The sequence below is a fragment of the Taeniopygia guttata genome, chromosome 2 (genome assembly GCF_048771995.1).
Source record: "Taeniopygia guttata chromosome 2, bTaeGut7.mat, whole genome shotgun sequence".
Taxonomy (NCBI): domain Eukaryota; kingdom Metazoa; phylum Chordata; class Aves; order Passeriformes; family Estrildidae; genus Taeniopygia; species Taeniopygia guttata.
In genome coordinates, this window is record NC_133026.1 from 10,933,524 (window position 1) to 10,959,805 (window position 26,282).

At 42.5% G+C, this 26,282-nt stretch overlaps 1 protein-coding gene across 3 annotated transcripts in view; it reads right to left on the bottom strand.

The window, feature by feature from the left end:
• ADARB2 (adenosine deaminase RNA specific B2 (inactive)) overlaps positions 1-26,282 on the bottom strand; it is a 303,538-nt gene that overhangs the window by 28,632 nt on the left and 248,624 nt on the right. For all 3 annotated transcript variants that reach the window (XM_072925331.1, XM_030264306.4, XM_072925332.1), the window contains 2 exons: positions 14,767-14,935; positions 7,883-8,034 (listed from right to left, as the gene is read on the bottom strand). In XM_072925331.1, the coding sequence (XP_072781432.1) occupies positions 7,883-8,034; positions 14,767-14,935 (321 nt within the window). The remainder of the gene's footprint in view (positions 1-7,882; positions 8,035-14,766; positions 14,936-26,282) is intronic.

Below are 26,282 nucleotides of genomic sequence, written 5' to 3' on the forward strand. Positions count from 1 at the left end.
GCATATCTGTAGTAGGCTATGGGATGTTGGGGTGGAATGAGGGGATGTCCAGGAGCATGTGCTCTCTTTTTCCTGCTGCAGAAGGCTTTGGAGACACCACCATTCCTTGGGCTGGACAAATCTGGGGACAAAGAGCTTTTCTTCGTGAAATTTTCTACTGCTGTTCTGAAAACTTCTCAGGCATGGTCTTTTGCTGATTAATGTAGCCTTTTTATCACATCTGAACATTGCATCCAAATGCAGTGTTTTACAAAGCAGCAAAACCCATAACAAAGCAGAATCAATAAATACAGTGCAATGCCCTTTGGCAATTCAAGCATTCTGTTAAAATTAGAATCTGATTATAGCTGGAAACCTGTTTTCCTGAAACCTAACAAACACATTTTGCTTTACATAAAAGCTTTTCAAAGCTGTGGCCACTGCTGGCTCTGAGCAATCCATAGTTTTCAGTATATCCTTTCTTTTTCCTAGATAGGCACACACTGCACTGACACATACTTCTAAAAATCTTATTTTCTACTTTAAACTCCCCCTGAAACAACAAAACTCAAATAAGCGAAAGCAGCTAAGAATATCACAGGGAGAAGGAATTGGGACATTTTCAATGCACTGTCAAAGGCAAAGAGTTTTCTCATGATGTGTCAGTTCTGACAAAGTTTTAAAACAGAGAGTTAAAAAAGGGAGCTGTCTAGCTTAGCTGAGAGGGAATTCACTGATCCAGGACTTGAGAGACACACATTCCAGTTTTCATTTGATTCTAAGTGGACCTGAATGAAAAACCCTACCCTGAACCGGGCATGGGAGGAAATGAAATAGGGCTTTTCTACCTCTTGTTACTGATGACCAGGAGGTATGAAAAATATGTGATCCCAGTTCCACACAGTTTTTTTTTTTTTTTTAAATTTTGCCTGACAGGTTTTGATTTTTTTTCCAGCCAGTCAGTTCTTTGAGACCTAAAATCTGTCCATTAAGTGACGCTGTTATCACCAGCCGGCTTTAGCAGAACTCCACTAAGAACCTAACTACCCAGCCTGGTGGAGATTAATAATGGAATATATAGCAACAGCAAACTTGTACAGGTTTATTAATTGTACTGAAAGCTTCAGGACTTAAATGTAGTGAAATGAGAGCCTCTTTCCAAGGTTCATCCTGGGCTCCAGCATGATAAAACAAACAATAAAACCATGAGTGCTTTCACTGGTCTCCTAAGCCTGGACACTACTAGTTTCTCTGGCAGGTTTAGGGGCTAGAACTGACCTTTGTGATTGGCAAAAGGTTTAGCATGACAGGTCATGCAAGGCATCTCCTTTGGGTTACCAAAAGTGATGGGATTTCCAGAACATGAGAACCATATCTTTGCAGACCCTCTGGCACTGCTGCTCTGTCTGAGCAACGGGTCCATCTGAGCATCAAGATGCGACAGCTGCTGCTGCTGCTGCAGCTTTTTCCTGAGGTGGCTTCAGAAGGGCTCAGGGCTCACAGCAAAGGGCTTGGGCCAGGCACTGCCTCCATTCTGGTACCCCTGACAGGAGTCTTTCCCCCCTCTCCCATTCTTTCCCTTCCCTGCAGCCTTGCACGAGCAGAGAGTGAGTAGGAGAGGCTGGGGGAGGAAAAGCTTCTTGCAGCACTGGAGATGGCTCCAGCCAGTGCCTGCAGGTCCTGTGTGGGTGTTGAGCACTGGAAGAAGCAGAGGGGCTTCACTCATCCTGAGAGTTTCTCCACCCCTCACAGGCTTTATGTTGCTGTCTCTCGCCCACTTCCCCATCACTGCTGAACATCACAGACCCACTCTCCCTCAAACTTTCCATCCTGTCCCAGGGTCCCACTGATTCCTCTCAGCCACACTTTCTTCTGAAATCCCTTTGCCCACCTTCCCCAGAAGAAGAAAGCTCCCCCACAGTGCCAGCATGGATTTATTTTAGATTCTTGAAAGAAATCTGTGAACTGTCTACACACAGCACTACTTCCACACCTGAAAAGCCCTGAGCTAAATCAGAGCACTGCTCAGACCTGCAGGACTTGTGGGGACAAAGGACCACCACAGCTGGGCTGGGCTCTGCTGTCATCTGTGCCCATCCTGGGCAGGAGCACACTCCACTTACACACCCCAGCCATGGTTCCAGCAGAGGGGAAGGAGAGAATTAACCAGAGAATTAACCACAGAATTAATCCTGTGACCATGCTTTCCCTACCAAGCTAGCTTGAGTGAAAGCAGCCACACTGAAACAGCATTTCAGCAGCCTGGGAAGACCAAGTTAGAAAACAGGGTGATTTCATATAAACCTAATGCCTGCTAACAGTCCTGAGAAGGGATAAAGCTCCTGGACAGACCAACCTCTAGTCAGCTGTAGAAAGTTGCTGCATTTCCTCTTTGTTTACTTTGGTAAATTGAGGCTGGGTCAGCGGCACAAGCAGGAGGGGCCATCACTTCCATGGAATGTGACCTCAAAGGAGCCTGACAAAGGGTGCTGAACCCAAACCTTTTGGATAAGATCCAGTCCAGTCTTAATGAAGTGAAAGGACAATTTCCTTCCACCTTCTTTAATACTAATTCCCTAGCCTGTGAAGTAATGTAAGAGCCTCTTGCTGTATCTGCAATTTTTGCAGCATCCTTTATATGACAAAGCAATCTGGGTTGACCACAATAACTCATCCAGTTTTAGGATTATTTCTCCTGAGGCAGTATTCAGCACTACAGCCTACAGTGCTGTGTGCATTTTTTTTAGTTTCCTGTTACTTCTGGGCATGGTTCTCTATGATAATTTTTTTCTGAGATCCCCCAAGGTATTATTCTGCTCAGTCATATGAAAAATAGGAAAATAATGCACCTTCATCCCAGTTCCACAGATGGGCCATTCATCAGCATAAAATCAACTTTACAGCCCAGGAGGAAGCTGCTCCATGCACCAGATAGCTATGAATTTCCAAGATAGTTTTCCAGGCTGCATCAGGCCAGCAGCCATGATGGAGAGATGCAATACCTGAGAGCACTTGTGTAATGGAAACAAAAAATAGTGCTCAAGTCCAAGGGGAGACCTACGGTTATCTTCTATTTTTGTAATGGGAAAGTTCACCACTTTGTTAGAACCTGAATTTTCTTGTAGTTCCAGATATCTAATTTCTTTTCAGATCACTGAGTTACTTAGATGGTTCTTCTTGAAGTGCTTTCCCCTTTTACCATCTATTTACAGGAACAGAATTTGCTCATTTAACCAAACATGGGATTGGCAAAAGGGAGGCAGAGATTTCTTCCCCTTGCACGTCCAGAAATGTTCACCAAACCCAATGGTTTGGGGAGTGATTCTAGCCCAGCCTCTGCCATAAGCATCCTCATTGTATTTCCATCCTGAAAACTCCCCGAAAGACACTGAATGCTGACTTCTGGGGCTGAGACTCTCACGACAGTTTTAGGAGATCATCAGACTCCTTAGAGGGTCTCTGTGTGAATCTGGCCTCCTCCAGCCAGTCTGCTCAGGATTTGACTTTCAGGGATCTGGTTTGGGATGACAAAACCTGGGTCAGCCCCATCTGAAAACAAAATGCTGAGTTACTGGTGTGAGCAGGGCACCCCTTGACAGCAGCCCTGCATTTGGGGGTGAACAGAGCCTTTTTTTCTGAGAATGGAATATAAAATCCAGCAGCGAGAATCACAAGCAGGGAAAGCACAGGTCTGCCCAGGGAAGGCACACTTGAAGTAGAGAGCACAATTGTGTCTTCCTGGGTACTCTTCAGCTCCCCAACTCTCTGAAAACTGCAGTGCACATCTCCTCATCACATCACCTACCAAGGCAATGATCTGGCTCACGTGGTTGGAAGCAGGTCCTGCTTAGATGAGAGTTCTGTCAAATGTGTGTGCATGAGAGCTTCAGCACAGCTGTAGGTTAATAGACAAGCAGGAGAAAAACCCCATGTGGAGCAGAAGCAATGGTGTGTTTCAGACCTAAAGGAAGTGTGGGATAAAACAGGAGCTGGGCTATCAGGGAGTCAATGGCACAAGGCAATACAGCATGTTAGCAAGAGATAGAAAAGCAGCCCAGGGGAGAAGAACTGAGACAAGCCCTGGGGCAGATTCTGTTTGTCTCTTTGGAATCCATGTAGTGAAAAAGATAGAGCACATCTCTAGAAAAAGGATGGACAATAAGGTAAAATACTGCCAGGGAAGAAGGAGTGGGGAAGTAGAGGACATTTCTTAAGCTCAAATTTTCAAGCAATTAATTTTGCTTTTCAAGAGACTTTAAAAAAAAGGAGAAAAAAAAACGCCAATGAGTCAAGAAATACTAAACTAGCTAGGAGGGTGCTGTGGCAAATCAAGAGCTTGATTATTCTGTGGTTTGCCCTAGATTCAGGAGAAAGTGCAAAATATGCAACAAATAGTACAGGGTGAGCTGCCACCAGGGCTCCACCTCATGAGCAGGAGTGTGTGTGCCATAATGGCAAACAGCAGCTCCCTTAGACCCCTCAGGAAACCCACTGTGCCTTGATGCTGTGATCCTGCCCTTGGGAGAGCTCAGAAATCCAGGCACACCTGCTCAGATGTCCATCAAGGGAGAAGGCACCAGAAAAGGAGATGTCCCAGGCTCCCTGACCTGCAGCACTGAACTGAAGGAGGGGAAGAAGCAGCGTCTGTGAAGGAGCAATGAGAGCTGTGAGGACACCAGGAACATGCTGCCTTTTTGTCATATAGCTGCACTACAACCTTGAGGCTGACCTTGGGAAATGATGGAAAGGGTTTTGGGAAGAAGACTGACCAGAGAGAATGAGCCAGGACAAACCCATAGAAAGGGTCTGAAACCCCTGTGGCATTTCCCAGCCTCATATTCCTGCAACTCCACTGACCCTGGCTGATCTCCTCTCTGGCTCTCAGCTGCTCTTGCTTTTTCCCCCCTCAGCCTCTTCCCCTGCTCTCTCAAGACTGTACCTTCTCCCAGAACTCTGACTTTACTTCCCATAAACTCATCCAACCTCCTGACCTACAGGCACCAAAAAAGAGTTAGAAAACCCCTCCCTGCTCAAAGCAGCCTGGTCCATTTGGATTTAGTCTATCTTTTAGAGCTGCCTAAGGATGTTACCAACAAACAAGTCAGCTTCCCTCTGATTCAAGAAGGCCATTTCTTTAAATTAAAGTACAGTTTTATCTCTTTGTCCCTAATCTCTTACTTTTCTGCCTGGCTGGGGGCTCCCTGGACCTCTCCTCTGCATTGCAGCTGTCAGACTTTTACACATGCCACAGATTGGTACTCTGCTCTATCCTGTAAGAAGCAAACTGGGTTTCAAAAGCATGCCAGCTTACGTCCTCCCTTACCAGAACAAAGCTCATAAGAAGGAAATGTGAGGCCTCCCTGAGGGTGCTGGAAAGACACGGTGGATAATAGGAAATTTTTGGAAGGAGATTTGAGAAGTGGATTTTACTCACTCCCTATATTGATAAAGGCTTATCATGTCCCTTCTCAAAACCAGGAACCACATGGTGAGACAACGTTTTTAAATGTTAATGCATCTTTAGAGAATAATCAGTAATGTTTGATGGCTTGTGCTAGCTCTAGGAGAGGTTTCTTTGTTGTTTAAGAAATTAAACAACATTCATCTGGAGTTTCTTGTCATTACAGGATGAAAGAAAGGTTATTTCTTTAGGAAAAAAAAAAAAAAAGAGGAAAGAGAAGATCTAAATGATAAACATTATAAAATACTTATCTTCCCAGATGTCTCTGGGATAATGTGAGCTGAGAGGAAATGCTTATCTCTCTGAAGGACAGCTTTTGGCAACATGGCTTTCTACACTGTGCTAAATTATTTTAAGAGCACAGGATAAAGGTAGAAGGATCTGTTTAAAAGCGTGAATTACGAGCCAGGTGTAGCATCTTTTCAGGTCCTGCTACTGAATCACTGTGCAACCTTGGCTAAGCTACACAGACCTTTCTGCCTCAGCTTAGGGAAAATAATTGGTGTAATAGCCAACAGGAAAGTTATTTTCATGATTATCTACAAGTTTACTGTCTGTGTCATGCACTGTGTGATTACATATTTTTAAACACAGTTGCTTGTATATCTTGTTATCTACAGAAGCATTCCCTCATTAGCTGGGAGATTTATCTGGTCTGTGAAGAAATCCATGAGCCAAGCAGGGTTCACCTCCAGGGCTGGGTTCAGCTGCATATAATCAGGCAGCATGGGCTGTCAGCTGCCCAAAGCATGGACTTGCTCATCCAGCCTGGACAGCTTTTGGTTGCTCTTGAGAATGGAACAAGTTTTAAAAATAATTACAGATTTTGGTGCTTCCAGTTGTGGTATCAGCTAAGGGGTGCCCCAGGAAACCTGCCTTCTGGAAAACATGCCTTTAACTGAACATAAAGCCTTTTTAGATATCTCTTGGTACACCTATACAGTGGGAGGCCAAAGATCACTATAGTTTTTTGATATTCATAAGCAATCCCTTTTTTATTTTCAATTTTGATTTGAGATGATGCTATGTCTTTTCATTTTGTTAAGTCATCAGGAAATTGTTGATTTGATTTTGAGTTTTAAGCATTTACTTCCATTTGTTCATTTTATAAACCCTGCAGACACAATGCAGAAATCATGTCAGGTGAGGACCACGTGTCCTTCTTGAATAGGTGCATTCTGCTTTCTTGCCCCAGCAAGCTGCTGTTTCACATGTGAAAAAAAAATTATAGTCTGGACAGAATAATACCATAATAATAATTAATAAATTACTTATACAAATAAGAAATCACAAAAGAGTGAAACTATCATCTGATGGATTTGTCTGTGAGGAAGTGAGGTTATTGTGTGACCTTGGGTGATTAATTTTACATTCCTGTGTCTATGCTTCCTCCTCCATCCATTCTTTTGTCTTGCCTGCCTCACATTCAAGGTAGTCAAGGCAAGGACCGTTTCTCATTGTGTACATTTGGCAGCCAGCACCATGGGCTTTGCAGCACTGTAAAATGCACATATGAGGAGCAGTAGCTGGGGCAGAGATAAGAGAGTCCTTGTGCATTGGATCATGTGGTAACAAGCCACTGATCTCTGGGTCCCCTGCCCCTTGCTGGGCCATTCCATGTGGCTAGGCAGGGACAAAGCTGTGCAGTGGGAAAGCAACAAGGACTGTCCTTCCATGTGCCATGGCAGGGCAAGGACAGGGACAGGCATGTCTGGGGAGTGAGGAGGTGAGTGCTGGGTCATGCTGGAGATGGGATTTGTCATCATGGACAGCCAGCTCTGCAGGTCTGTTGGTGGCACACACTGGCTCAAGAACTGATTTGCTCATTGGAAGGATCTGGAAGGATCCCTTCCACAATGGTCTTGTCATTATTTGCTGCAAGTACAGGTGATATTTGGAGACAGTCTGATGAAGAGTCAAAACTATAGATGTGCTGTATCATATATCACATATGAAGTGCTCTACTTCAGATTCCAGCTGCTGCAGCCGGTGAAAATGCAACTCTTCAACACATGCATACTCTGTGAACCCTGAGAAGAGTTTATGCATCTCCAGTTAGAGCCCTGATCCTCTGGTCCAGCCTCTGGCTATGGCTTCAAGGATTTTTTTGATCATGGGGATGCTTTCCAAAACACTTATTTACTTTTTAGGGTTGTATGCATCAAGCAGGAAATGCAGGGATGTATTCCCCACCCACAGAGCCCCAGGTGTGTGGAGCTGCCTTGCCCAGCTCTGTTTTCCCTGCCCATAGGACCGAGCACCATTTGCACAGACAGACACACACTCTCTAAAGCCTGCAGTGTTTCGGCTCTCAAGTGAAACACTTTCTGCCAGCAAAGAAAGAGAGCAAGAAGGATCGAAAAAAAAAAAAAAACCCAACAACAACAGAAAAGACCAAATGCAGAGAAAGGAGGAAAAGCAGAGGGAAGATTTGTCTCTTACAGTCGGTTGTGATTTCGTAGGGGGAGTTAAGGCGCGCGTCTCCGCAGGGTGAAGTGCTGACGTACAGATGGAACAGGATGTTCTCCCGCAGCCTGTAGCCGCCTTCTTTTAATCGCACGAAGATTGATCGCTCCCAGTCTTCTCGCCGTTTGCTATGATCACAAAAGAGGTTCCAGGTCATTTGTTACATGCCAAATCAGAAACATTTCTGTGCTCTCTCTCTCTCTCCTTTTCTCTCTCTGTTTGTTTGTTTGTTTTTATTAGCACTCGGCATCATATATTTTGCCTAGTGACAGCAAAGGGAAACAATAAGCTTTTCCAGGTGAAGAAATGTGTGAAGGAGGTCAAAACTGCCAAAGGGCTTTTGGCTTACTTACCTAAGATATGTTCTAATGATAAAATGTGTTTTTTGAAGGGTAACTGTTTTTCCTCACATGAATGGATGCATAAACATACTGATTTTAAAGTGGCTCTGTGCATGAAAAAATGAGCTCTCTTGGGCTCTTGTGTGAACACATCAGCTCTACTGATCACATTGCCTAGGCACATGTTTGAATCCCATTAACATCAATCACCACAGCTGAGATGTGTGGTCATATGTCCCACTGAAAACAGCCTCTAAAGAAGCACCTAAATTTTATGAGCACTGTCAGCCCTTCCTGCTCCCCAGGTGTTGCTCTTTTCCCCTATTCAACCAGAGCCACCTACAAGTGCTCCACCTAGGCCAGCAGGGTCCTCTTAGTCACTTGGCATTTTTGGGAATCAAAAGAAAACTTGAGAAGGATGGACAAAAGTTGTGTGGGATTTTCTCAGCTGAGTTGAGAAAGATACTTACTGAGATGAAGCTTTTATCTTTGCAGTGGTTCAGCAGCTAGATGGGGATGCAGTGCACATATTCCATTAGCAACAGCTGCCCAGGAGGCCAAACCCTCCCAGTGCTGCTGTTTGCAGCAACAGCACAGCATTAAGGCTCTGCTGCTGTGCAGCTCCTCCAGTGGGTTACATTTGGGAAGATATGGGTGATTTCTCTGACAGACAGCTGCCTCTAATATGTGTGTTTGGGTGATGGTCACGATTATAATTTTGAAGGTGAAAATATGATTGGAGAAATTAAGATGAGACTCCTTTCCCTCTGGTGGCCTGGTCCTTCCCTCAAAAACTCAGGGGTCTTTTTGGAGGAATCTCTGAACAGAACTGCACCTGCAGGTAATGATTTTCCTAGGATGCTGTTAATAAGGCAGAATCCCACCTGTTTAATTCACTACAGGACAGCTCATTAACCAAAGCGATTTCTGCCTGTCTCTCTGCCTCCTGATAGTGCAAACAGGGGTGCTTTTTACTCAGCCTTTGAGCCAGTCCTTGGCTTTCATCCAGGCTGCCTCTGCCTGTTTTGTCCCAGTGCAGCCTCTGTGCTATTGAAGCTGTTTGGCTGTCACTCTTCCATGGTTTGGGTGTTTTGTCATTTCTTGATGCCAGGATGCGTTTGCTGTCAGGAGGAATTTACAGGCACATTAGCTCGCCTGTCAGGGACAGGGAGTCACACCGGCTGCCGAGCTGGGGCTGCCACATGCTGCTCCTTCATTTTCTGCTGGCTGTGGTGGAACTTCCCAACTGCACTAATTATATTATCGCCCTGATACAAGCCTCTGAAATAATAAAATCTCTGTAAGTCCTGCTGCTTGGACTTTAGAGCAATTGCAGGTAGTTTTAAATAATTTACTGCAAAACCAGCTGGGGGAATACAAAGCTGTGCAGTCCAAATGCCTGCTATTATTACATTAAATCTCACCAGAGTGTGGTGGGGGCAGCTTACAGTACTTGGAGACAGTTGCTATGTAGGGTTGGAGCAGTCATGCTTTGGGCTGGATTTCAGGAGTTCAGCTTCTGCCCTGTTTTCACTGGTCATTGTTTTTCACTGATTAACCTTGCTCTCTTAGCTCTTCATGAGCATCAGCAAGGGTCTGTGGCCAGTGTGGCTGCCAGGCTGGATGATAGACAGCTGCTCTAAAAATAGTTGGCAGGGCTGGAGGGCAAGGCAGCTTGACTCTCTCCTCCAGCAGGCTGAGGTTCTTCATATCCCATAGGGTCCTGACCTGCCTTTGGGATGGTTTTTTAGGAGTTGAACTCAAACATGAGGTTCATTCTTGCATTGTGGCTGAATAGGATTCATTACAAAACTCAGTGAGTATTGCTGGAAAAGAGTTTAGGTTGCATCATCTACCATGGCTTAGTAAAGATTATTGTGCATGGGATGTTTGGTGTATTTCAAAACCCAGGGGGACCCAGGGATCTGGTAAAATTGGTCCAGGTAAAGCATGAGATGCACTTCTACAGTCACCTCTACTCCAGCACCAGTACCCTGTGCCTTGCCTCTGGGACAGGCGTTTTGAACTGTGAGAGGGAAGATGACTTTGCTGTTCTTTACAATTCATTTGGGGTGGCATTAAAGTGTCACTTCTGCATACTGGCAGTGCCTAAAAGAGCAGAATTCATCCCTAAACCTATGCCTGTTACGAATTTCTGTGGGAGTTAGGATTTGAGGCTCACTCAAGTGGAACATTTAAGAAGGTGCTAAATTCTAATCTTTTGCTTAATTTCACTATTCAGCATAACACGTGCCCATGCTTTTGAACTGACTTGAAGAAGATACTTTAGCACATGCTTATGGTTTAATGCATATGAAGCATTTTGGTGAAACAAAGACTGAGAAGCAGAGGAGCAGTTTTTTAGCATGTAAATATATGTAGTTTATCCCAGAGAAACTAACAGCAGGCTTAGTAGATGTGTAACAAGTAGCTGATTTTCCTGGAAAAAATAACTTAACTGGATTGGATTAAGACTATTCCTTGCTTTTTATGTATAAAATAAACAGTGGTTTGCATCTGACTTGCTGAAAGAGCTTACCTTCTGGTAAAATCATCTCCCTAGCATCTGAAGGGTGCACTACAGCAGCAAGCCTACTATGGTGGTGATTTATTTTAAGGATACTCTAATAATTTTGTTTTTCTTTAAAAAAGAGGAGTTGTATTTTCCTTTCTTCCCTTTTGGCCAGTTGATATAAAATAATACCACTGAAAATGATGTCAATTTTCCTATCACCATTGCAAGAGAATCAGACTATCAAATTTGTGTGCATTTTGACGGTGATTCTTAGAAAAAGCTTCTCAAAAGGTCTTTCTTGTCCTTCTTTTGTACATCAGAAAATTTTAGTCTTCTCATCTTTTTCGTGAAAGTCTGAAGAACTGAAGGATTATGGTTGTCATAAATATGAAATCTGGGAGGGCTAAGGATTTTAATCACACTGGTTAGAAGCTGACAGGTTTTAGTTGTGCTTTTAGCTTTTATTTAACTTAAGCTATAGACAATGAATTGTTGAAAAAAGTTTCCTTTTGAAGTATTTGTCACTCTTGCTTCTTAGAGAGGATAAAGTTCCATTTCTGGAACTCTTTTCCAAAACAGTCAGGAAAGTCACACCTCTAACATTCAGCAATAAGAGAAGGGGGAAAAAAAGTAATTTGCATCTTGCTGCAACATTGCCTTGTGGATGGAATTGTCCTGCAGTTTAAAAATATGAAGAAATTGTCGTATTCTCTTCTTAGAGGAATGGAAAAATAATTGCCCCAGTACATGGCAGTTCATCTCCCCCACGACAGACCCTGAACAGGTCTGCTGAGCTCCACCTCAGAGATGCCCATTTCTCCACACTGGTGATAAAAGGTGCCTTGGGGATCTGGGGAACACTTGACTGCCAATAATTAAATGCAAATCAGTGAATCCCTGTCTCCTGGCCATTAATTTTGTATCCTGGCCCTTGCTTTCTCCAGCCTGCTTGTCCTTGCTTTTAGAAGCCTTCATGCTACACCCAGACAAGTATGAGTTTTGCTTTCGCTGAGATCAGTGATAGTATTTGTAAATTCTGGAAAAGAAGTTCCTTTTCAAAGACAGCATCACACAGAAAAATATTTCTTGCACTGAAAGTTCCTGAAGTTTGAAATCCAGCTGCAGACACCACTCACAGCAGGTAGTCTTGGTAGGAGGAAGGTGTATGGAAAATAGGAAATACTCTCCACAGAATAAACTTGCCTGTTCCATAGTGCATGATGGAAAATTTAAGTTCTTTGAGTCAAGAATAATGCTCTCAAAAGAAAACCATCCTTTTGGTTTCAGTTCATTTATTACTTTGTACAACAGTTTCTTGACCTAGGAGAGGAGTTTAATTTGGGCTAGATTAATGCAAATGCATTACATTAGCTTTGTGTTTCCCCCAAGCCTGAGGAGATGGTGTACATGTAGTCATGGTGGAGCTGAGTTACCACGTCAGTCCTAAAATTCTGTCCTTATAGCTATGTGGCAGCATCATGTGTTTTCTCTGTAAAAGATGACTCCCTTTTTCTAGAGAAAAAGGATTAAATATGATTTCAATGTGCAGAAAATGCATTTTTTATTTCATTTTGAAACCCTCATTTTGTCACCACAGGACAAATCTCCTGATGATGGCAGATAACTGTGTGTAGCAATAAATATTAAAATTGAAGCATATAACACAACACACAGTTTTGCTTCTCCATGGACTTTAAAGAAGCAGAATCTGATTTGATAGCAACTCCAGCTCTGTTATTCACAGGTGCTTACCCTTGGCAACTTTGGTTGAGATTTTTATGGTGTGTGTTGGTCAGGCAAGTGGTGGTGCCTGGTCTTGGCTGAACAGAGAGTGATTTGAAGTTACTGTGAACAGAGCTCGTGCTGCACTGAGGATTCTCTTAACAAAAGGCTGTTAGCATTGATCCAAATAAAGCAATAATATGACTGAACATGTTAGGGAGGTGGATCAATACAATAGTTTAAGATACAGTGTTAGCACTTGTTTCCCAAGAGACCATAGCACAAAGCAAGTACTAGGGCTGCTACACTGCTGAAAACATAATAATTTAATGTAAACTTGAAAGCAATTCAGAATGAAATAGAGAGAATATTGTTGTTGATTAAACCCTTCAATGCTCTTGTCCCTCTTTGTTAGACAAACCCATGTACTCAATATACTCTCTTGTCTTCAGCTCCAGCCTGAAGTGAAAATAGCCATTATTCCTGTTATTGTTGCTTAGGTTCAACAGTATCACAGGTGCTCACAAGATCACACAACCCTGCTCAGATTAACCCTTATGTCTGTGACCTGATGCAAAACCTTCTGAAGTCAAAGGAAGTTTTTGCTGAGTTTAATGGCCTTCAGAAAAAGTCACATGAATATGCACTCAAGAATGGAGGGCAGAAGAATGACCTATAGAGAAAGAGTTTTTTTGTTTGTTTTCCTTCATTTCTTGGCTCCTCCTATATAATGAATGCCACCTCAGCTTCACTTCTGCTTAGTTTTTACATCACAGGATAATTCAGGCTGGTAAGGTCCTTAAATCTCTATCACAACCTCCTTCTCAAAGTAGTTTGATAGATTGCTCAGGGTTCTATGCACTATGCAAGACGAGAGGGAGACTGCACAATCCTTCTGAGTGATCTGTCCCACTGCTAGCCTATCCCCATGGGGAAGATCAGTGCTCACACTCACTGAGACTGAGCTGCTCTCGTCTGTCACCTTCCCACTGCACACCTCGCTAAAGGTCTCAGCTCCCCTGTGTTGCTGCCATGCTTTGCTGGCTCTGCCATCCCACCTGCAGGCTGACCAGGTCCAGACCTGCCAGCACTTCCACACAGCCCGGGTGCTCTAGCCCCTGAGACTCTGGGCAGCCTCTGCTGGATCTGTGCCAGATGATTGATGTCTTTCCTTTGGGGCACACAAAACTGCACACAGCTTTGTACATGGGCTGTAATGGGTGCTGGTTAGTGGTGGATGCACACATCCCTTGACTCTTCATACTTCCCAGGATCCTGCTGACCCTCCCTGCTGTTAGGCACACCACTAGCTAATGTCCTGGTTCCTGTCTGCCTACAAGCCCTGTCCCCTTTCAGCAGAGCTGCTCTCCAGCCTGTATTTTTTTCCTTCTTGGTGGCAAGGAGGAAGGTGATTTTTCCTTCCTTGGTGTGGGACTTTGCATTTGTTTGCTGAGTTTTCTGTCAAAGTTCCTGCTGGTCCAGCCCTCCAGCCTGCTGGGATGACAGACCAGCCCTCGAGCACAGTGACTGGTCCTTCCCACATTTTGGTGTCCTCTGCAAACCTTATAACCAAGCACTACATAACCTGTTCTGGATTGTTGATGGACATGATCAGAGAAAAGAAAAGACAGCATTCTGAGGTGAGGTATCCCACTTATTACCATCTTCCAGGCAGTGTATGACCCATTAGCCATTTAAATGGTAACAAGGTGGATTTGGCTGAAGACAAGAACAATAATTCCACTGTAATGATTCTACATGCTATAACATTTTAAAACATTATAAAGAGGGAGTAAGTGATAGCATCTTACACTTTGGCACAAAGTTTGCTGTGCTGTTAACGCTCATTGGCTCTGTAGTGAGTCAATGAAGACATTAATGATCAATAAATCACTTCTTTGAGATCTTTCAGCAGCAGCAAGGAAGACAGGAAAATGGCTGCATTAAGCAAAATGACTCTCTTCAAGTCTCTGGTCAGTGAATGATGCTAATAAGCCTGCACGTAAAGATTTGTACAAAATCATCAGGCTTCATAAAGCCCAGCTTTATGGGTCATATCTAATCACTACTGAAAGAGAATCAGCTGAAGTAAAGCAGCTCATGACCCAACACTTTAGACTACCTAGCTCTCCATTTTTTTTTGGTGCAGTGTGTTGTTCCTTCATCACCTAAACACTCAGAAAAAATGGCATAAAGAAACAAATAGTTCAGTTGTCTGGAGGATGGATCTGTTCCACTGAAGGCCATATAACAGCCCCCAAAAATCAACAGAATTCAGTTACCTTAAGTGTAGCTCCAGCTGTGAGTAGAGGAAGTGAATAAATGCCCTTCTTGCCACAATTTCTGCATGGCAGTCGTTGACCACAAGCCCTTGGTCATTTATGTATTCCCCGTTTATACATTTGGTACCCGATGACAGCACAATAACCTGAGCTTGCCTGATGTCCAAACCTGTAGGAAGAAAAACAAAAGTGCTGTGAAATTGCTGGGGGTGAGTATGATACCACACTTGTTAAAGTCCTCACAGCACACACTTTAATGTGGCAGCCAGATAGCCCTAATGGGATGCTTGTTAAGGTGATGATATGGCCTTTGGAATATGCAGGAATCTCACATCTCTGTGTTATTAGAGTAATAAGGTCTATATTTCAGTCTTGCTGCTAATTCCAAGATAAAAGCTCACCATGAAGTTTACTTGTTAAATCAATAACTACATCATAGCAGAGCATATGCTGTAGGGAGGTAATAAAGATCTCCTGCAGTGCTGATAAATGGACAGGTTTTTATGAGCTGTTGAAGACATTTTCTGGTGGGAGCACATACTCCCTGTAATGTAAGGTTTCATTGCTGTTGCATTCTAAGTACTACAAAAATTGAAGTAATGCTTCTGGGGCTGCTCTTTAAAAATCATGAAGAAAATACCCTAACAGATTTGAGTTTCAGTCCAGTTTCCTTTGAGTTTCTCCAAGAGCAGCTACATCAGTGCTCTTTTCAGAGTGGTCTCTGGGATGGAGCATTTATGACTGAGACCAGCTTTGTTCACCTATTGCCTCTCCACATAATGTTGATGGCAAAAAAGATGTCCCTGACTTGGTCCAGATAAGACACTTTCCCGGAATAGATACTAATTTATTTGGAGACAGTTGAAAAATGCTTAGAGACTTCAAGAGGACCTGGGTTTCCCTCTAAAACATAGCTCATTCATCCCTGTGGACAATTTCAAAGTAGAATTTTGAATGAACTGAGCCCAAAATGAAATGATCTCTGGAGAAACACATCTCAGTGGCTCAGACTGCTGCTGTGGGTGTGGTTCTGCTCAGGTTGATGTCCTGCCTAAAGTCTGGCTGCAGTCTGAGAGGCCCAGGAGGTTCTGCACACTCCCCATGCATCTCACATGGAAATCCATAAAGAGGCTCAGTGAAAACACACACCCATGTTTAGGTAACTGAATCAACACCTCAAAGTGTGACAAGTCAGTGATGATGGCAGGGCTGAGACTGCAAATACCCATAGGAGGAATGGAAACAATCTTCTCATGGGCCATGGTGATGCTGTTTCTATGGTATTAATTTAGCTTTAGAAAAGCTTTAGAAATAGTTTTATAGAATCAGCAAAAGTATTTTTTTTTCCTCTTACAAAGTCTATTGAATAGCAGAAAAATTGAAAAACTGCAGAGATTTTTTTTTTGGCTTGGCATGTCTGGGGGCACATTCCCTTATAAAATCTAAATGACAAAAGAGTTGAATGGAGAAGGAAATAATATTTTAAACAGAAGGACTGGTGCTACCAATGATTTCCCAGTTAAAAAATACCATCAACAGCCCTTCATAATCTCCACACAGCACTGGGACTAGTCGTGGATGACATGCTGTAGCCATGCTTAAGGAATACAATTGCAAATGAAATCAAAATTATTTCATGCCTATATCAATACAAAAGCTACATCTGTAATCTGAAAGGTTTAGTGTGGCATTGCAGCATTGTGGCATTTGTAGGAGAGGGGTAAGTATTGTGAAAAATTCAGTTAATCCCATCTGAGCCCCTGGTTATGAGAGTTTCAAACAGAAATTGTTACAGGTACTAGTGACAAAGTACACATTGCTGTATGCCTGTGCTGAGAGCTTAATCTCTGTTACTATGGATGTGGCCCTAAAAAAGTGTTTTGGAGTATTTACTGGAGAGGAAAAAAAAAAAAGAGCTGGAAATTTTGAAAACCCAAGAAGTGAAGATGGGAACATATGGGAGAAATGGAAAGGAGAAAAATCCTTTGTGTTTATTCCAGTTTTATTACTAGGCAAAAAGTTGAGGTGGAAAAATTACTCATTCCCTACAAAGAAATGTCCTTATAGTCTGTACATTAAAATTGCTTTGCTTTAGGGCCACTGCTTTCATGAGAAAAAGAATAGGTATCTTAGATTGTGACATGTCCATCTAGTTAACAGTGTCTTTCACATGGACTAACATCAAACATTTCATGGGCCACTGCCTGCCACTGATGTGTTTGAGTCCCACTCAGCATCTCAAAAAGCAGTGTATATTTTCCTCAACAGTATGTAGTATTTTCCTTCGTTGGAAGGTGCATGAAAAGAATCAGCTATTTTTTTGTTCTATTTTATTTATTTACCATTGTAGATAGAGCCTTATTTACCTCAGCACAGCAGGAGTACACCAGGAGGCAATTCCCTCCTACAGAAACTTGTGAGCCTCTCTGTCTGCCCCTGAGGACCTCTGTCAATACTCCTTCTCAGGGCAGAGAGACCAACTGCTTCCTTCTCCTAACATTAGCAAGCCCCTGGTGTGCCTCCTCTTCTCCCCCTTCACCTCACAGCCAAAGAACCAGGCTCTGAAAATACAGAGCAAACCACCTGGGTAAGCCCTCCTTCTCTCTGGGATCTACACCTGCCTCACCCCCACAATCAGCCCAATACACAGTGTGATGTCTTTTTTTTATTTTTTCCATCATTTTAGTCACAAATCAACTCTTTTTCTCCTCTCACATGAGGGTAAGATGATGAAGGCATTCAGAATTTTCTGTAAGGTCTGGATTTATTTATAAATGAAACAGAGAGGTGCCCAACACTTATCAGATGCAGAAATAATATGAATCCCTCTGATGTTGTTTGCTATTACTATGTCCACCTGCACAGCAATAGCCAGTGTGCTTGGGGTGTTCATGTTTGGGTGAATTAACTCCATATGTTGGCTTCCAGTGATGTGGGGCCCCAGTAGGTGCCATGTGTGGACACAGCCTGGGGTGTTTGCCAGTCCTGGCAAGGTGCACGTGTTTGCAGAACATCACTTAGATGTTGCCTGGGGCTGGGAGGCAATGGCTTCCAAGAATTTGCAGAACCAGTCTGAGTGTTAAACATTAAAGATCTCCATGTATTTTCCATTTGCAGTGTCAGAAAATAATCCATGCTCCTCTGTGCTCAGAAATACCCAAGAGTTATGTCTCGCTGCTGTGGCACTTGGAAACCAGGTGTACATGACTTATGCATTAGCTCTGAAATATTTACACCTCACTGGGGAGCCAAATGGAGAGAGTGATCTGTGACCAATGTAGCACTGTTCAATGCTGCCTGTGAGGGCACCCAGCATGATGAGAAATACTTCCAACCACCTGACATGTCTGCTGTGTTTGGGAGCATACATGCTAACAGATTGTCCTCTTGCATGCCTTGTTTGGTACACACACAGAGCTGGAGGTTTATCCCCTGTGTAATGTTTGATATTATAGCCAGTGAACATGGGAGGAATTTTCTTCTGAGAACAAGACGTGATGCTTAGCTGATGAAAGCAGATTTTAATCACACTGGCATTTTAGGCAGCATTTCCAGCTCTGGAGACTAGATATTTGCTTCAGTGATTCAGAATTAATAGGCACTTCTGTACATTTGTCTATTTTGCATTAAACCAGTAATTACTAACTCTTGTTATTAATGTTTACTTCCTATTTTATTTTGCTTGCAGAATACTTCAAATTTCTCAAGCAATTTCTATTTATGAAAATCGAGCTCCCTCACCAACATTGATAAATTTAACCTCAGGCATGTAGCAGATCCAGACTGTGCACATCCTCAAGCCATGCCTAGGAAAGCTGTGGCTTTGTGAGTGGCAGAATCCTGCATGAACAGTAAATTGGCACCACCAGCCTTATGGCACCTACCCTGCTTAGGTTGTACAGAGGGTTTGACCCAGGACAAAGATTGCTCCCCGCCAGACTCATGTTCCTACTGAGGGGAGTCAATCTCAGGTGAAAGATCCAGGGATGTAACTGCATCCAGGTTATTTGACAAACAAGGAGAAATGGGCTACATTATTATGACCTTAACTCCTGACCCAGTGATTGTGAGTTCATGAGGCATTTCCTACCTTCGCTGCCTTCTGCAAAGTAATGTTTGAAGAGACATTAGGTTAAAAGTAACTTGTGAACGATTTATAACAGGCACTTGCATTATGTTTCTATTATTTGCCTAAAGACTTCTAATAATTTTCAATTTGGAAAGGAAACGGAGCAGTGGAAAGGAAACTGGGAAGCTGTGTCAGCATAGTGGCTGGGTCCTGACTAACACCCTATTGAGGACAGCTGAGAGAGCAGGGAGGGAATTCACTACATTTTAACTTGACAAATTCTGTCAATTAATTAGTTGGATTATAAAACAAAAATGTACACATAAATGGCCTTTGACCACATATCCACTCTCATGACCCAGCGAGGTAACAATCCTTTCTGGTGCTCTGCTGGAAGCCTGAGCCCACCCTGGGTCTAGAGGCAGGGGGAACCTTGAAGCCCAATGTCCATTTTTTGTCTGTCAGTGATTGTGCAGACTTTCATGTCATAGCTGAGCTGTTGAAAATAAACTGGGTTTTATTATAAGCCATTTCCAGTTTGCTGACACCAGCAGGGAGATTCATTTCAGCTGTTCTGGATAACTAGAGTTTAGGTGTCCGTAGCTGAGCTAATTGCTGTAGAGTCTTTTTATAGTCAAAGGAGAGGAATTTTCCTAGGAGGTGATTCATCTGGCCTAGTTTAGATATTTGCTTTTTGATAGTCTACATTACATCTCAGTATTGCCAGCTTCTATTCATGAACTCTGAAGACCTATAGACAGCCAGAAGAATAAACCTTTCTACACTGTAGAGATATGCTCTTAGTAAGATTTTTTTTCCAAGCAACAAAATACTGATCAAAACTCCTCAAATCATAAGAGGTCAAGCAGAACAAATCTAGGGCCTTTACATATTTTTCCCTTATGTTTAAACTTTGTGAGATTTTTTTTTTCAGCTTTTTTCCCCCACAACAATTAAGGATAATTGTATCAATGTTAGTAAATTCAAGGATGCTCATTTTGCCTTGAGCTGAACTATTACACACTGGAAGCAAACTGGGTTATATGACCTCCCAAAACACCAGGCCTGCAGCCACAGAGCTTGTGACAGAAATGGTTCAGAAAGGTGTTGACAAAAGAGAGAGTAAGCAAGCAAAAATATACAGGTTTGCTCAGCAGGTAAGCTGGATGTGGAGAACTGGCTGACATCTTATGGACTATGGTTGAGAGCTGGGCTTTTAAGTCAGTCGTGGCCATAAACACAAAATGCCTTCACCCATCTGCTTGGGGACCAATAAAACAAGTGAGTTTTGGCTAGTCTAGTCAATGCTTCCACTGATTTTAAAATAGTTATTCTTCTAGTGGGCTATGATCATTTGGACCTTCCATAAGAATGAGTTTGTAGCCTTGCATATTTTTGTGTTGGAAAAGGAAATTCAAAATCATGAGGGAATGGCAGGAGGTGTAGACTGGTGCCTGCAATCAGCAAACTGAATCACGGGGGCTGTGCATCAGAGAGCTGCGAAATTCAGTGAGCCTAATTCACACAGAACAGGATGGAGTTTACAACTGCTAATGCCAGAATACAACTGGGATCACACTTTGGTTTCTCAGCAGCTGGCACGACACGTAGAGAAGCACCAGTCAGGATGCAAGTGACTATTGCACTGCATGTTTTAGACCCTGCTAGTGGTAGTGAAATCCATCTTCTTTTTCAGCATGACACTCTGAAGACAGCTCACTGCTCAAAATATATTCATTATAAATTAGAAAAAAAAAATAATCAGGAAAATCAGGTTTGATTAATTAAGAAAACCCACACCTCTTTTATTGCGAGGAGACAACTTACACAAAAATGCAATGCAGTAAAAAGGAAAGCCAGAAATAATGATAGTGTAACATCAGCCCTTCTGAATAATTCATGGGATACAATTTCATGTTATTTTAAATGGTGCTGCTTCTCTCTCTGATAAGCAATAATTTTATACTCTACCTTTTTTAACAAATCAGTCAAAAGGATTGTCTATTGTTAGCTGAAAAAAGTGTATTTGGAATAATTTTTAAGGCAGCTTAATTGAGCTCTGATCACAGACGAGGTTTTTTTTTTGGGTTTTTTTTTGTTTTTTTTTTTTAATACCCTCTACTCACACTGAATAAGCTCAGGTTTCCATTTCAGGTTTGTTTAGGGAAGGAAAATTTCTTGATGTTACATAGCACTGACAAGTCCTGCATTATTTCTCTTATCTTCTTCCCTGGCAGCCCTATCACATTCTTAGAATGGCTTTAATTTTGTAATAAGAGATAGTCAAGGCATGAAAGGGCAGTGATGCTGAAAAAGCTGTCTGCAGGGATGTGCTGTGGGCACAGTTCTGCACCCCACTGTCCCTAGGCAGATCCTTGAACCTGTGCAGAGCCCTGTGGGCACTGTGCTGCCAGGCTGCTGCCTGCCACTTCAGGAGTGGGCAATGTCCCACAGAAAATACTGCCAAAGAGGCAAAGAGCTAAACCCCAAAAAACCAAACAACAGGAAAGGGACATATTTCTCTGGAAATTGAAGCCATTGCACCTGTGTTAGTGCTTACATGAGGGGTAGGTCTGTGGTTAGAAGTGAGGGATGTGTTTACCCAGATCAGTCCATTTTCCCCACAACTTGGTGACACATCTACAGCCCCCTCTATTCTGAGGTTTCAAGAGGAGTGAAATCAAGATGTATATGCAAGGAGGGAGCTGAGGATTGAGGGGCTGGTGTGTGGCATTGTGTACCTTGCTCTTAGTTCTGATGTAGAACATGCACTCCTGACACAGAGAGCTCTGCTGTCCCCAGCTCTGCATGGGGAACAAAACCACACTCATGACAAAAAACCAAAATAAATGTGTAGCCATAAGAGAAGAACTGTGTACAGCAGGGATGATTAATAGTATGCACATATCAATCCACAGTGTGCATTTACCTGCCAGCCATAAAGACTGCTGCAGCTAATTTTTTTCTCTCCATTTTATATCGTACCTGTGGTAGCAATGTGGCAATTTCAGTGACAAACAGGAACCTGTGACTTCAGTGAGCACTCTGGCTGTGACTCCCAGCTCACACTGGATGAACACCCCTGAGCTGGATGGGAGCAGCTGATATGGAGTAGATGACTAAAATATGGGAAGAAAGAAGCATGTTGAGGGCTTAGGAAATGGAATAAGGGGAGTCTGAACAAAAGGCAGATACACAGCTAGCAAATAATAGGAACAAAGAAGTGGCTAGCAGTGAGGTCACAGATATTTAGGGGTATAAATGGAATAGTCTTTGAAACACTGGACTTGCACAGGGATTTCCTTTCCTTACATCAAAATGTGCATTATGTGTGACTAAATATATTGTATTTTTGTGAAAAAAGAGGGTGTAGAGCAGGTCTCTGTGAGCCTCATATTTTCTTCCCTTATTAATGTGTTGAGTAATCCTCCCTCTGACTGTGCTGCCTAGGGAAAGCTATTCTTTGCAGAGCTCTTCATCTTCACCAGTGAAGGAGCAGTGACAGAGTCACAGTCCTCTCTATCCTGATCTCTGACCCCTCTGTGCTGGAAGTAAGAGCCAGGGTATTGTCTGACACTGGCCATGGCTCTCCTTTCACAGTAAATTTTGCCCAAACCCACAGGGTTGGGGAGGGCACTTGTAAATAAGTTCCAAATACAGTTCCTCTGAAACAAAAATCCCTTTCTGACACAAGCCCGTTTTGTACTGTTCGATCACATCATGGGATGCCTGAGAAAGGATTCTTGTGCTAATCCATTTTTCAAGATACTTTTGTGCAGGTCTTTCCATTAATCTTCATTCAAAGGACGGATTTCCAGTGCAGAAAAGAATGGTGAGGAGGTTGCCCAAGTGGAAGGGAATCAGAAAACAAAAGGCAAAGCTGTTGGGGGCTGCAGAAAAGAGTGAACCAACAGGAGAGAGTACAAAAATTGAATATGCAAACTATGAACATGGTGTGCTTGTTTCTGAGTATTTGAAAGGTACAAACCCCAAGGAGAGAAGTGGGCACTAAATTTAGAGCAGCAGAACTGAGGTCCTGAGATGACATCAAAGAAAATAAAAGTCAGGCTGAATAACTGGTGAAAATTATTAACAATGAGATCCATTAGGCTAGAATGGTCTCCCAAGGTACTGTTGAAAGCCCCATTGTTAATTGATTAATTTAAATCTAGTCTGGAAAGAGCACTTGGGAACAATCTTATGCTTGCAGGGAAATGGACTGGACAACTCAGTGGTCTCTCCCAGTTCTAATTTCTATGGTCCATTTCTTCCCTCCCCTCAGTGGACCAAAAGGATGAAATCCCATCAGCTTTGATTCTGAGGAGTGTGGAAGGAGCCAGTGCTGTGTTTGTGAGCACCAGTGCCCTTTACCTTCCCTTCCTTTCCTAAACGTGGGCTTTGGAAATCCAGAGAGGGAGGAGGGTCAGCCAGCCCAGGCATGCTTCACCCTCTTACCATATCCTTGAGGATTTTTAAAAAAAAAAATCTAAATTCATAGTGGCAGAATCAAAGTTATTTGAGGGTTTTTTCCTTTCATGTGAATTTGAATACTCTCAAGAAAAGAGTTTGCGCATAAGTCTTAATTTTAAAGTAGGACTGAATTGCACTTTCCTGCCATGTCCTGACTGTAGATATCTGTGTTTCTCTAATAAATGTTGTGCCACTGATATCTGAGTGTTAAGTAAATTGACAGTTTTAGATACTAGTAAGATTCTAAATTGCAATGAGAAAGAGTGAAATCCTGAATATGAATTTTGGCAGTTAAGCACAGGAGGAACTAAATTTTATGTGGGATTTTTTTTAATAGTATTTTTTTAACATTTTTTGGTATACTTGCATCCAAAAACATCTCCCTATCTGTTTTACTAGGTTGGTAAAGTGAAAGCAAGGGTTTTCAAGCTTTATTCACCAAAGAAATTTCTTTTTTTACCACTCTTGGTATTGACATTGGGACAGCTTCCAGTTTGCCTTATCACAGAGCAGAATGAAAGTCTGACCTTGCCAACTCCTTGCTTGACACACTTAGGAAACAGAAGTGCCTATTTTTAATTTCCATGTTTTATGCTAATTATTACACCCATCCTTGTGCCAAATGCAATTTTATGTGACACAGAGCCAGGGCCTTGTCTGCATCCAGGTTTTGAGAGGTGTTTAATCAGAAAAATACTTTGAACAGCGGGAATGTAAAACTAAATCCAGAGAGAGTAAATGTTCAGGGAGGTAAAAAGGCTCAGTGTTTTTTTAGTGCAAAACATATAACCTAGCCTGGAGACTTGTCCCTGAAGCTGTTCAAGGCTGCAGGATTGTGTCCCATCTCATATTTTCTATTTCTAAGTAACCTGTCTTCAACTATTTTCTGTTCCTTATCCCTTGTTTGACAGAAATGACAAAGAAACACTCAAAGTTGCTCTTGTAGAGGGAGTCCTCACAATGCCTAAACCCACATTTTAATAGAAGTGATGGCTCTGGTGGGGGCAGAGTTTTAACTGCAAAACCTCAAATGTCCTTTGAGCTGGAATTTGGAAACCTAAGTCTCTTGAGCTGCAGGAATATGAGATTATGGCTATTATAGGTATGCATTACAAAATCCAGGAATAGAGTTGCATCTGCAGAAAAGGGATAGTCTTATTCTCTTTAGAGAGAATCTGAAGATTATTGGTTTAGGGTTTATTAGCAGAGGAAACCAGATTTCTGAGAAAGAGACATACATGGCTCCTAACTACATACCTATTTACCTATTTTAAATTAATTTGAGAAAAACCGTCATCTACTGGTGAAATGTCAGCCTTGGCATACGCAAGAAGTCAACAATGATTACAAGAATCTGAAATGACTTTGTGCCATGTCCTTGAGAGCATCAGACAGCAGTAGGTGAAGAGATCTGAGATCTTTGAAAGGATGTAATCAGTTTGGGCACTCAGTTTTGATTTCAGAAGTTTAAATTCTCATGGAAACACTGAATCTCACAGGGACCAGGCTTTTAGCATCCATCTAACTATGCAGATGGGATCTGGGAGCCTAAATTCCTCCTGTGCCTCTCTTCCTGAGGGAATCTGCTCTGGACACTTAATCTGTAAATTGTTCACATTTTCTCTAACTGGTTTGGCTCCTTGAGTGTAGCATGGGATGGAGCAAATTGGACTCTGCATATGGCCAGAGTGTTTTACAGTATTCTACTGCTTTGCAACTTTCCTATTCATACTGAGGATTAGAAATCAATTGGACAGCAGTATTTCTGATTGTACTTAAATGCCAGGCTTTGTGAATCTTAATGTGACTGGAAAGATCCATGGAGACATATTGTCAACTTTACTTTTTTCTGTTATTCCACTTAGCAATGATTAAGATCCATTCCATGAGATACGGATGATAATTTTCCATCTTTTATCACAGCATGAAATTTCTATTTAGGGCTCTTTTGTCCAGTTCATCATTATTTCACACAAGATAACTGAGAAGACCTCCTAATTTGCTTTTAACATCAAAATGATTGTCAGCCTTAAAAAAATATATGTATAGAAGAGAGAAAATTGAAGTGAGAAATCAACTCATAATCTTCTTCTATGAATGTTACACTGCTGTGAAAAGGACTGAACTTTCTTAATGCTTCATTTTTAACAGAAAGCATGACAAAAAGTTCCTATCAGTATTTAAACTGCTAAGATTTGTCAAACACAAATGGGAAAATTGTGTTTAAATAGCAGTTTCATTTTGTCCCTAATGATTATGGCAGGTTTTTTTTTTTTTTTTTTTTTTTGCAATAATAGATCATCTCTTTACTGAGTGACAGGAATTCTTTGCTGTGCCTAGTGATTTCAGGTGGAGCAAAGGCCAAACTCTCTCTGTGATGCCAATAAACAGTGTGAATGCCACCAGCCTCTAGATCACAGCACTGTGTGAAGCTCACATCTCCCACCCTGCTCTGCCCTGCCCTGGGATTTCCTACCTCCCAGCTCTGGGGGACAGGCAGCACTGCCCCACTGTCCCCTCAGTGCCCTGTGTGCTGACCTGCCTGGTGACCGTGGTGGGACCACAGGGGCTCCTTCTGTCACCCCACAATCTGTGACTCTGGGCATCAGGCCCAGAGGTATGTGAGAGTGCTCCGGTTTTGCATTTGTTGCCTTGTGTTAGAAAATAATAGCTTGCTTGCCCTTCATTTTTTCAAACGTTTCAACTGAAATAACAATAACAATAACAATTCTGAAAACTACTTTTCTCTGAAAACTTTTCAATAGATAGATACAACAGACAGGTGAGTCAAAATAAGATGTCTAAATTGCACCTGAGAGACAGAAGGATGGGGAGCTGGTGGGTCATCTTTCCCTGACAACAAGAAACATCAAGAAACAGCTGCTGCTAAAATGAAATATTGGTTGATTCTGGCCAAGAGCCAAACACCCACACAGCCTCTCCCTCACTCCACTCTCCCGTGGGACTGGGAAGAAAC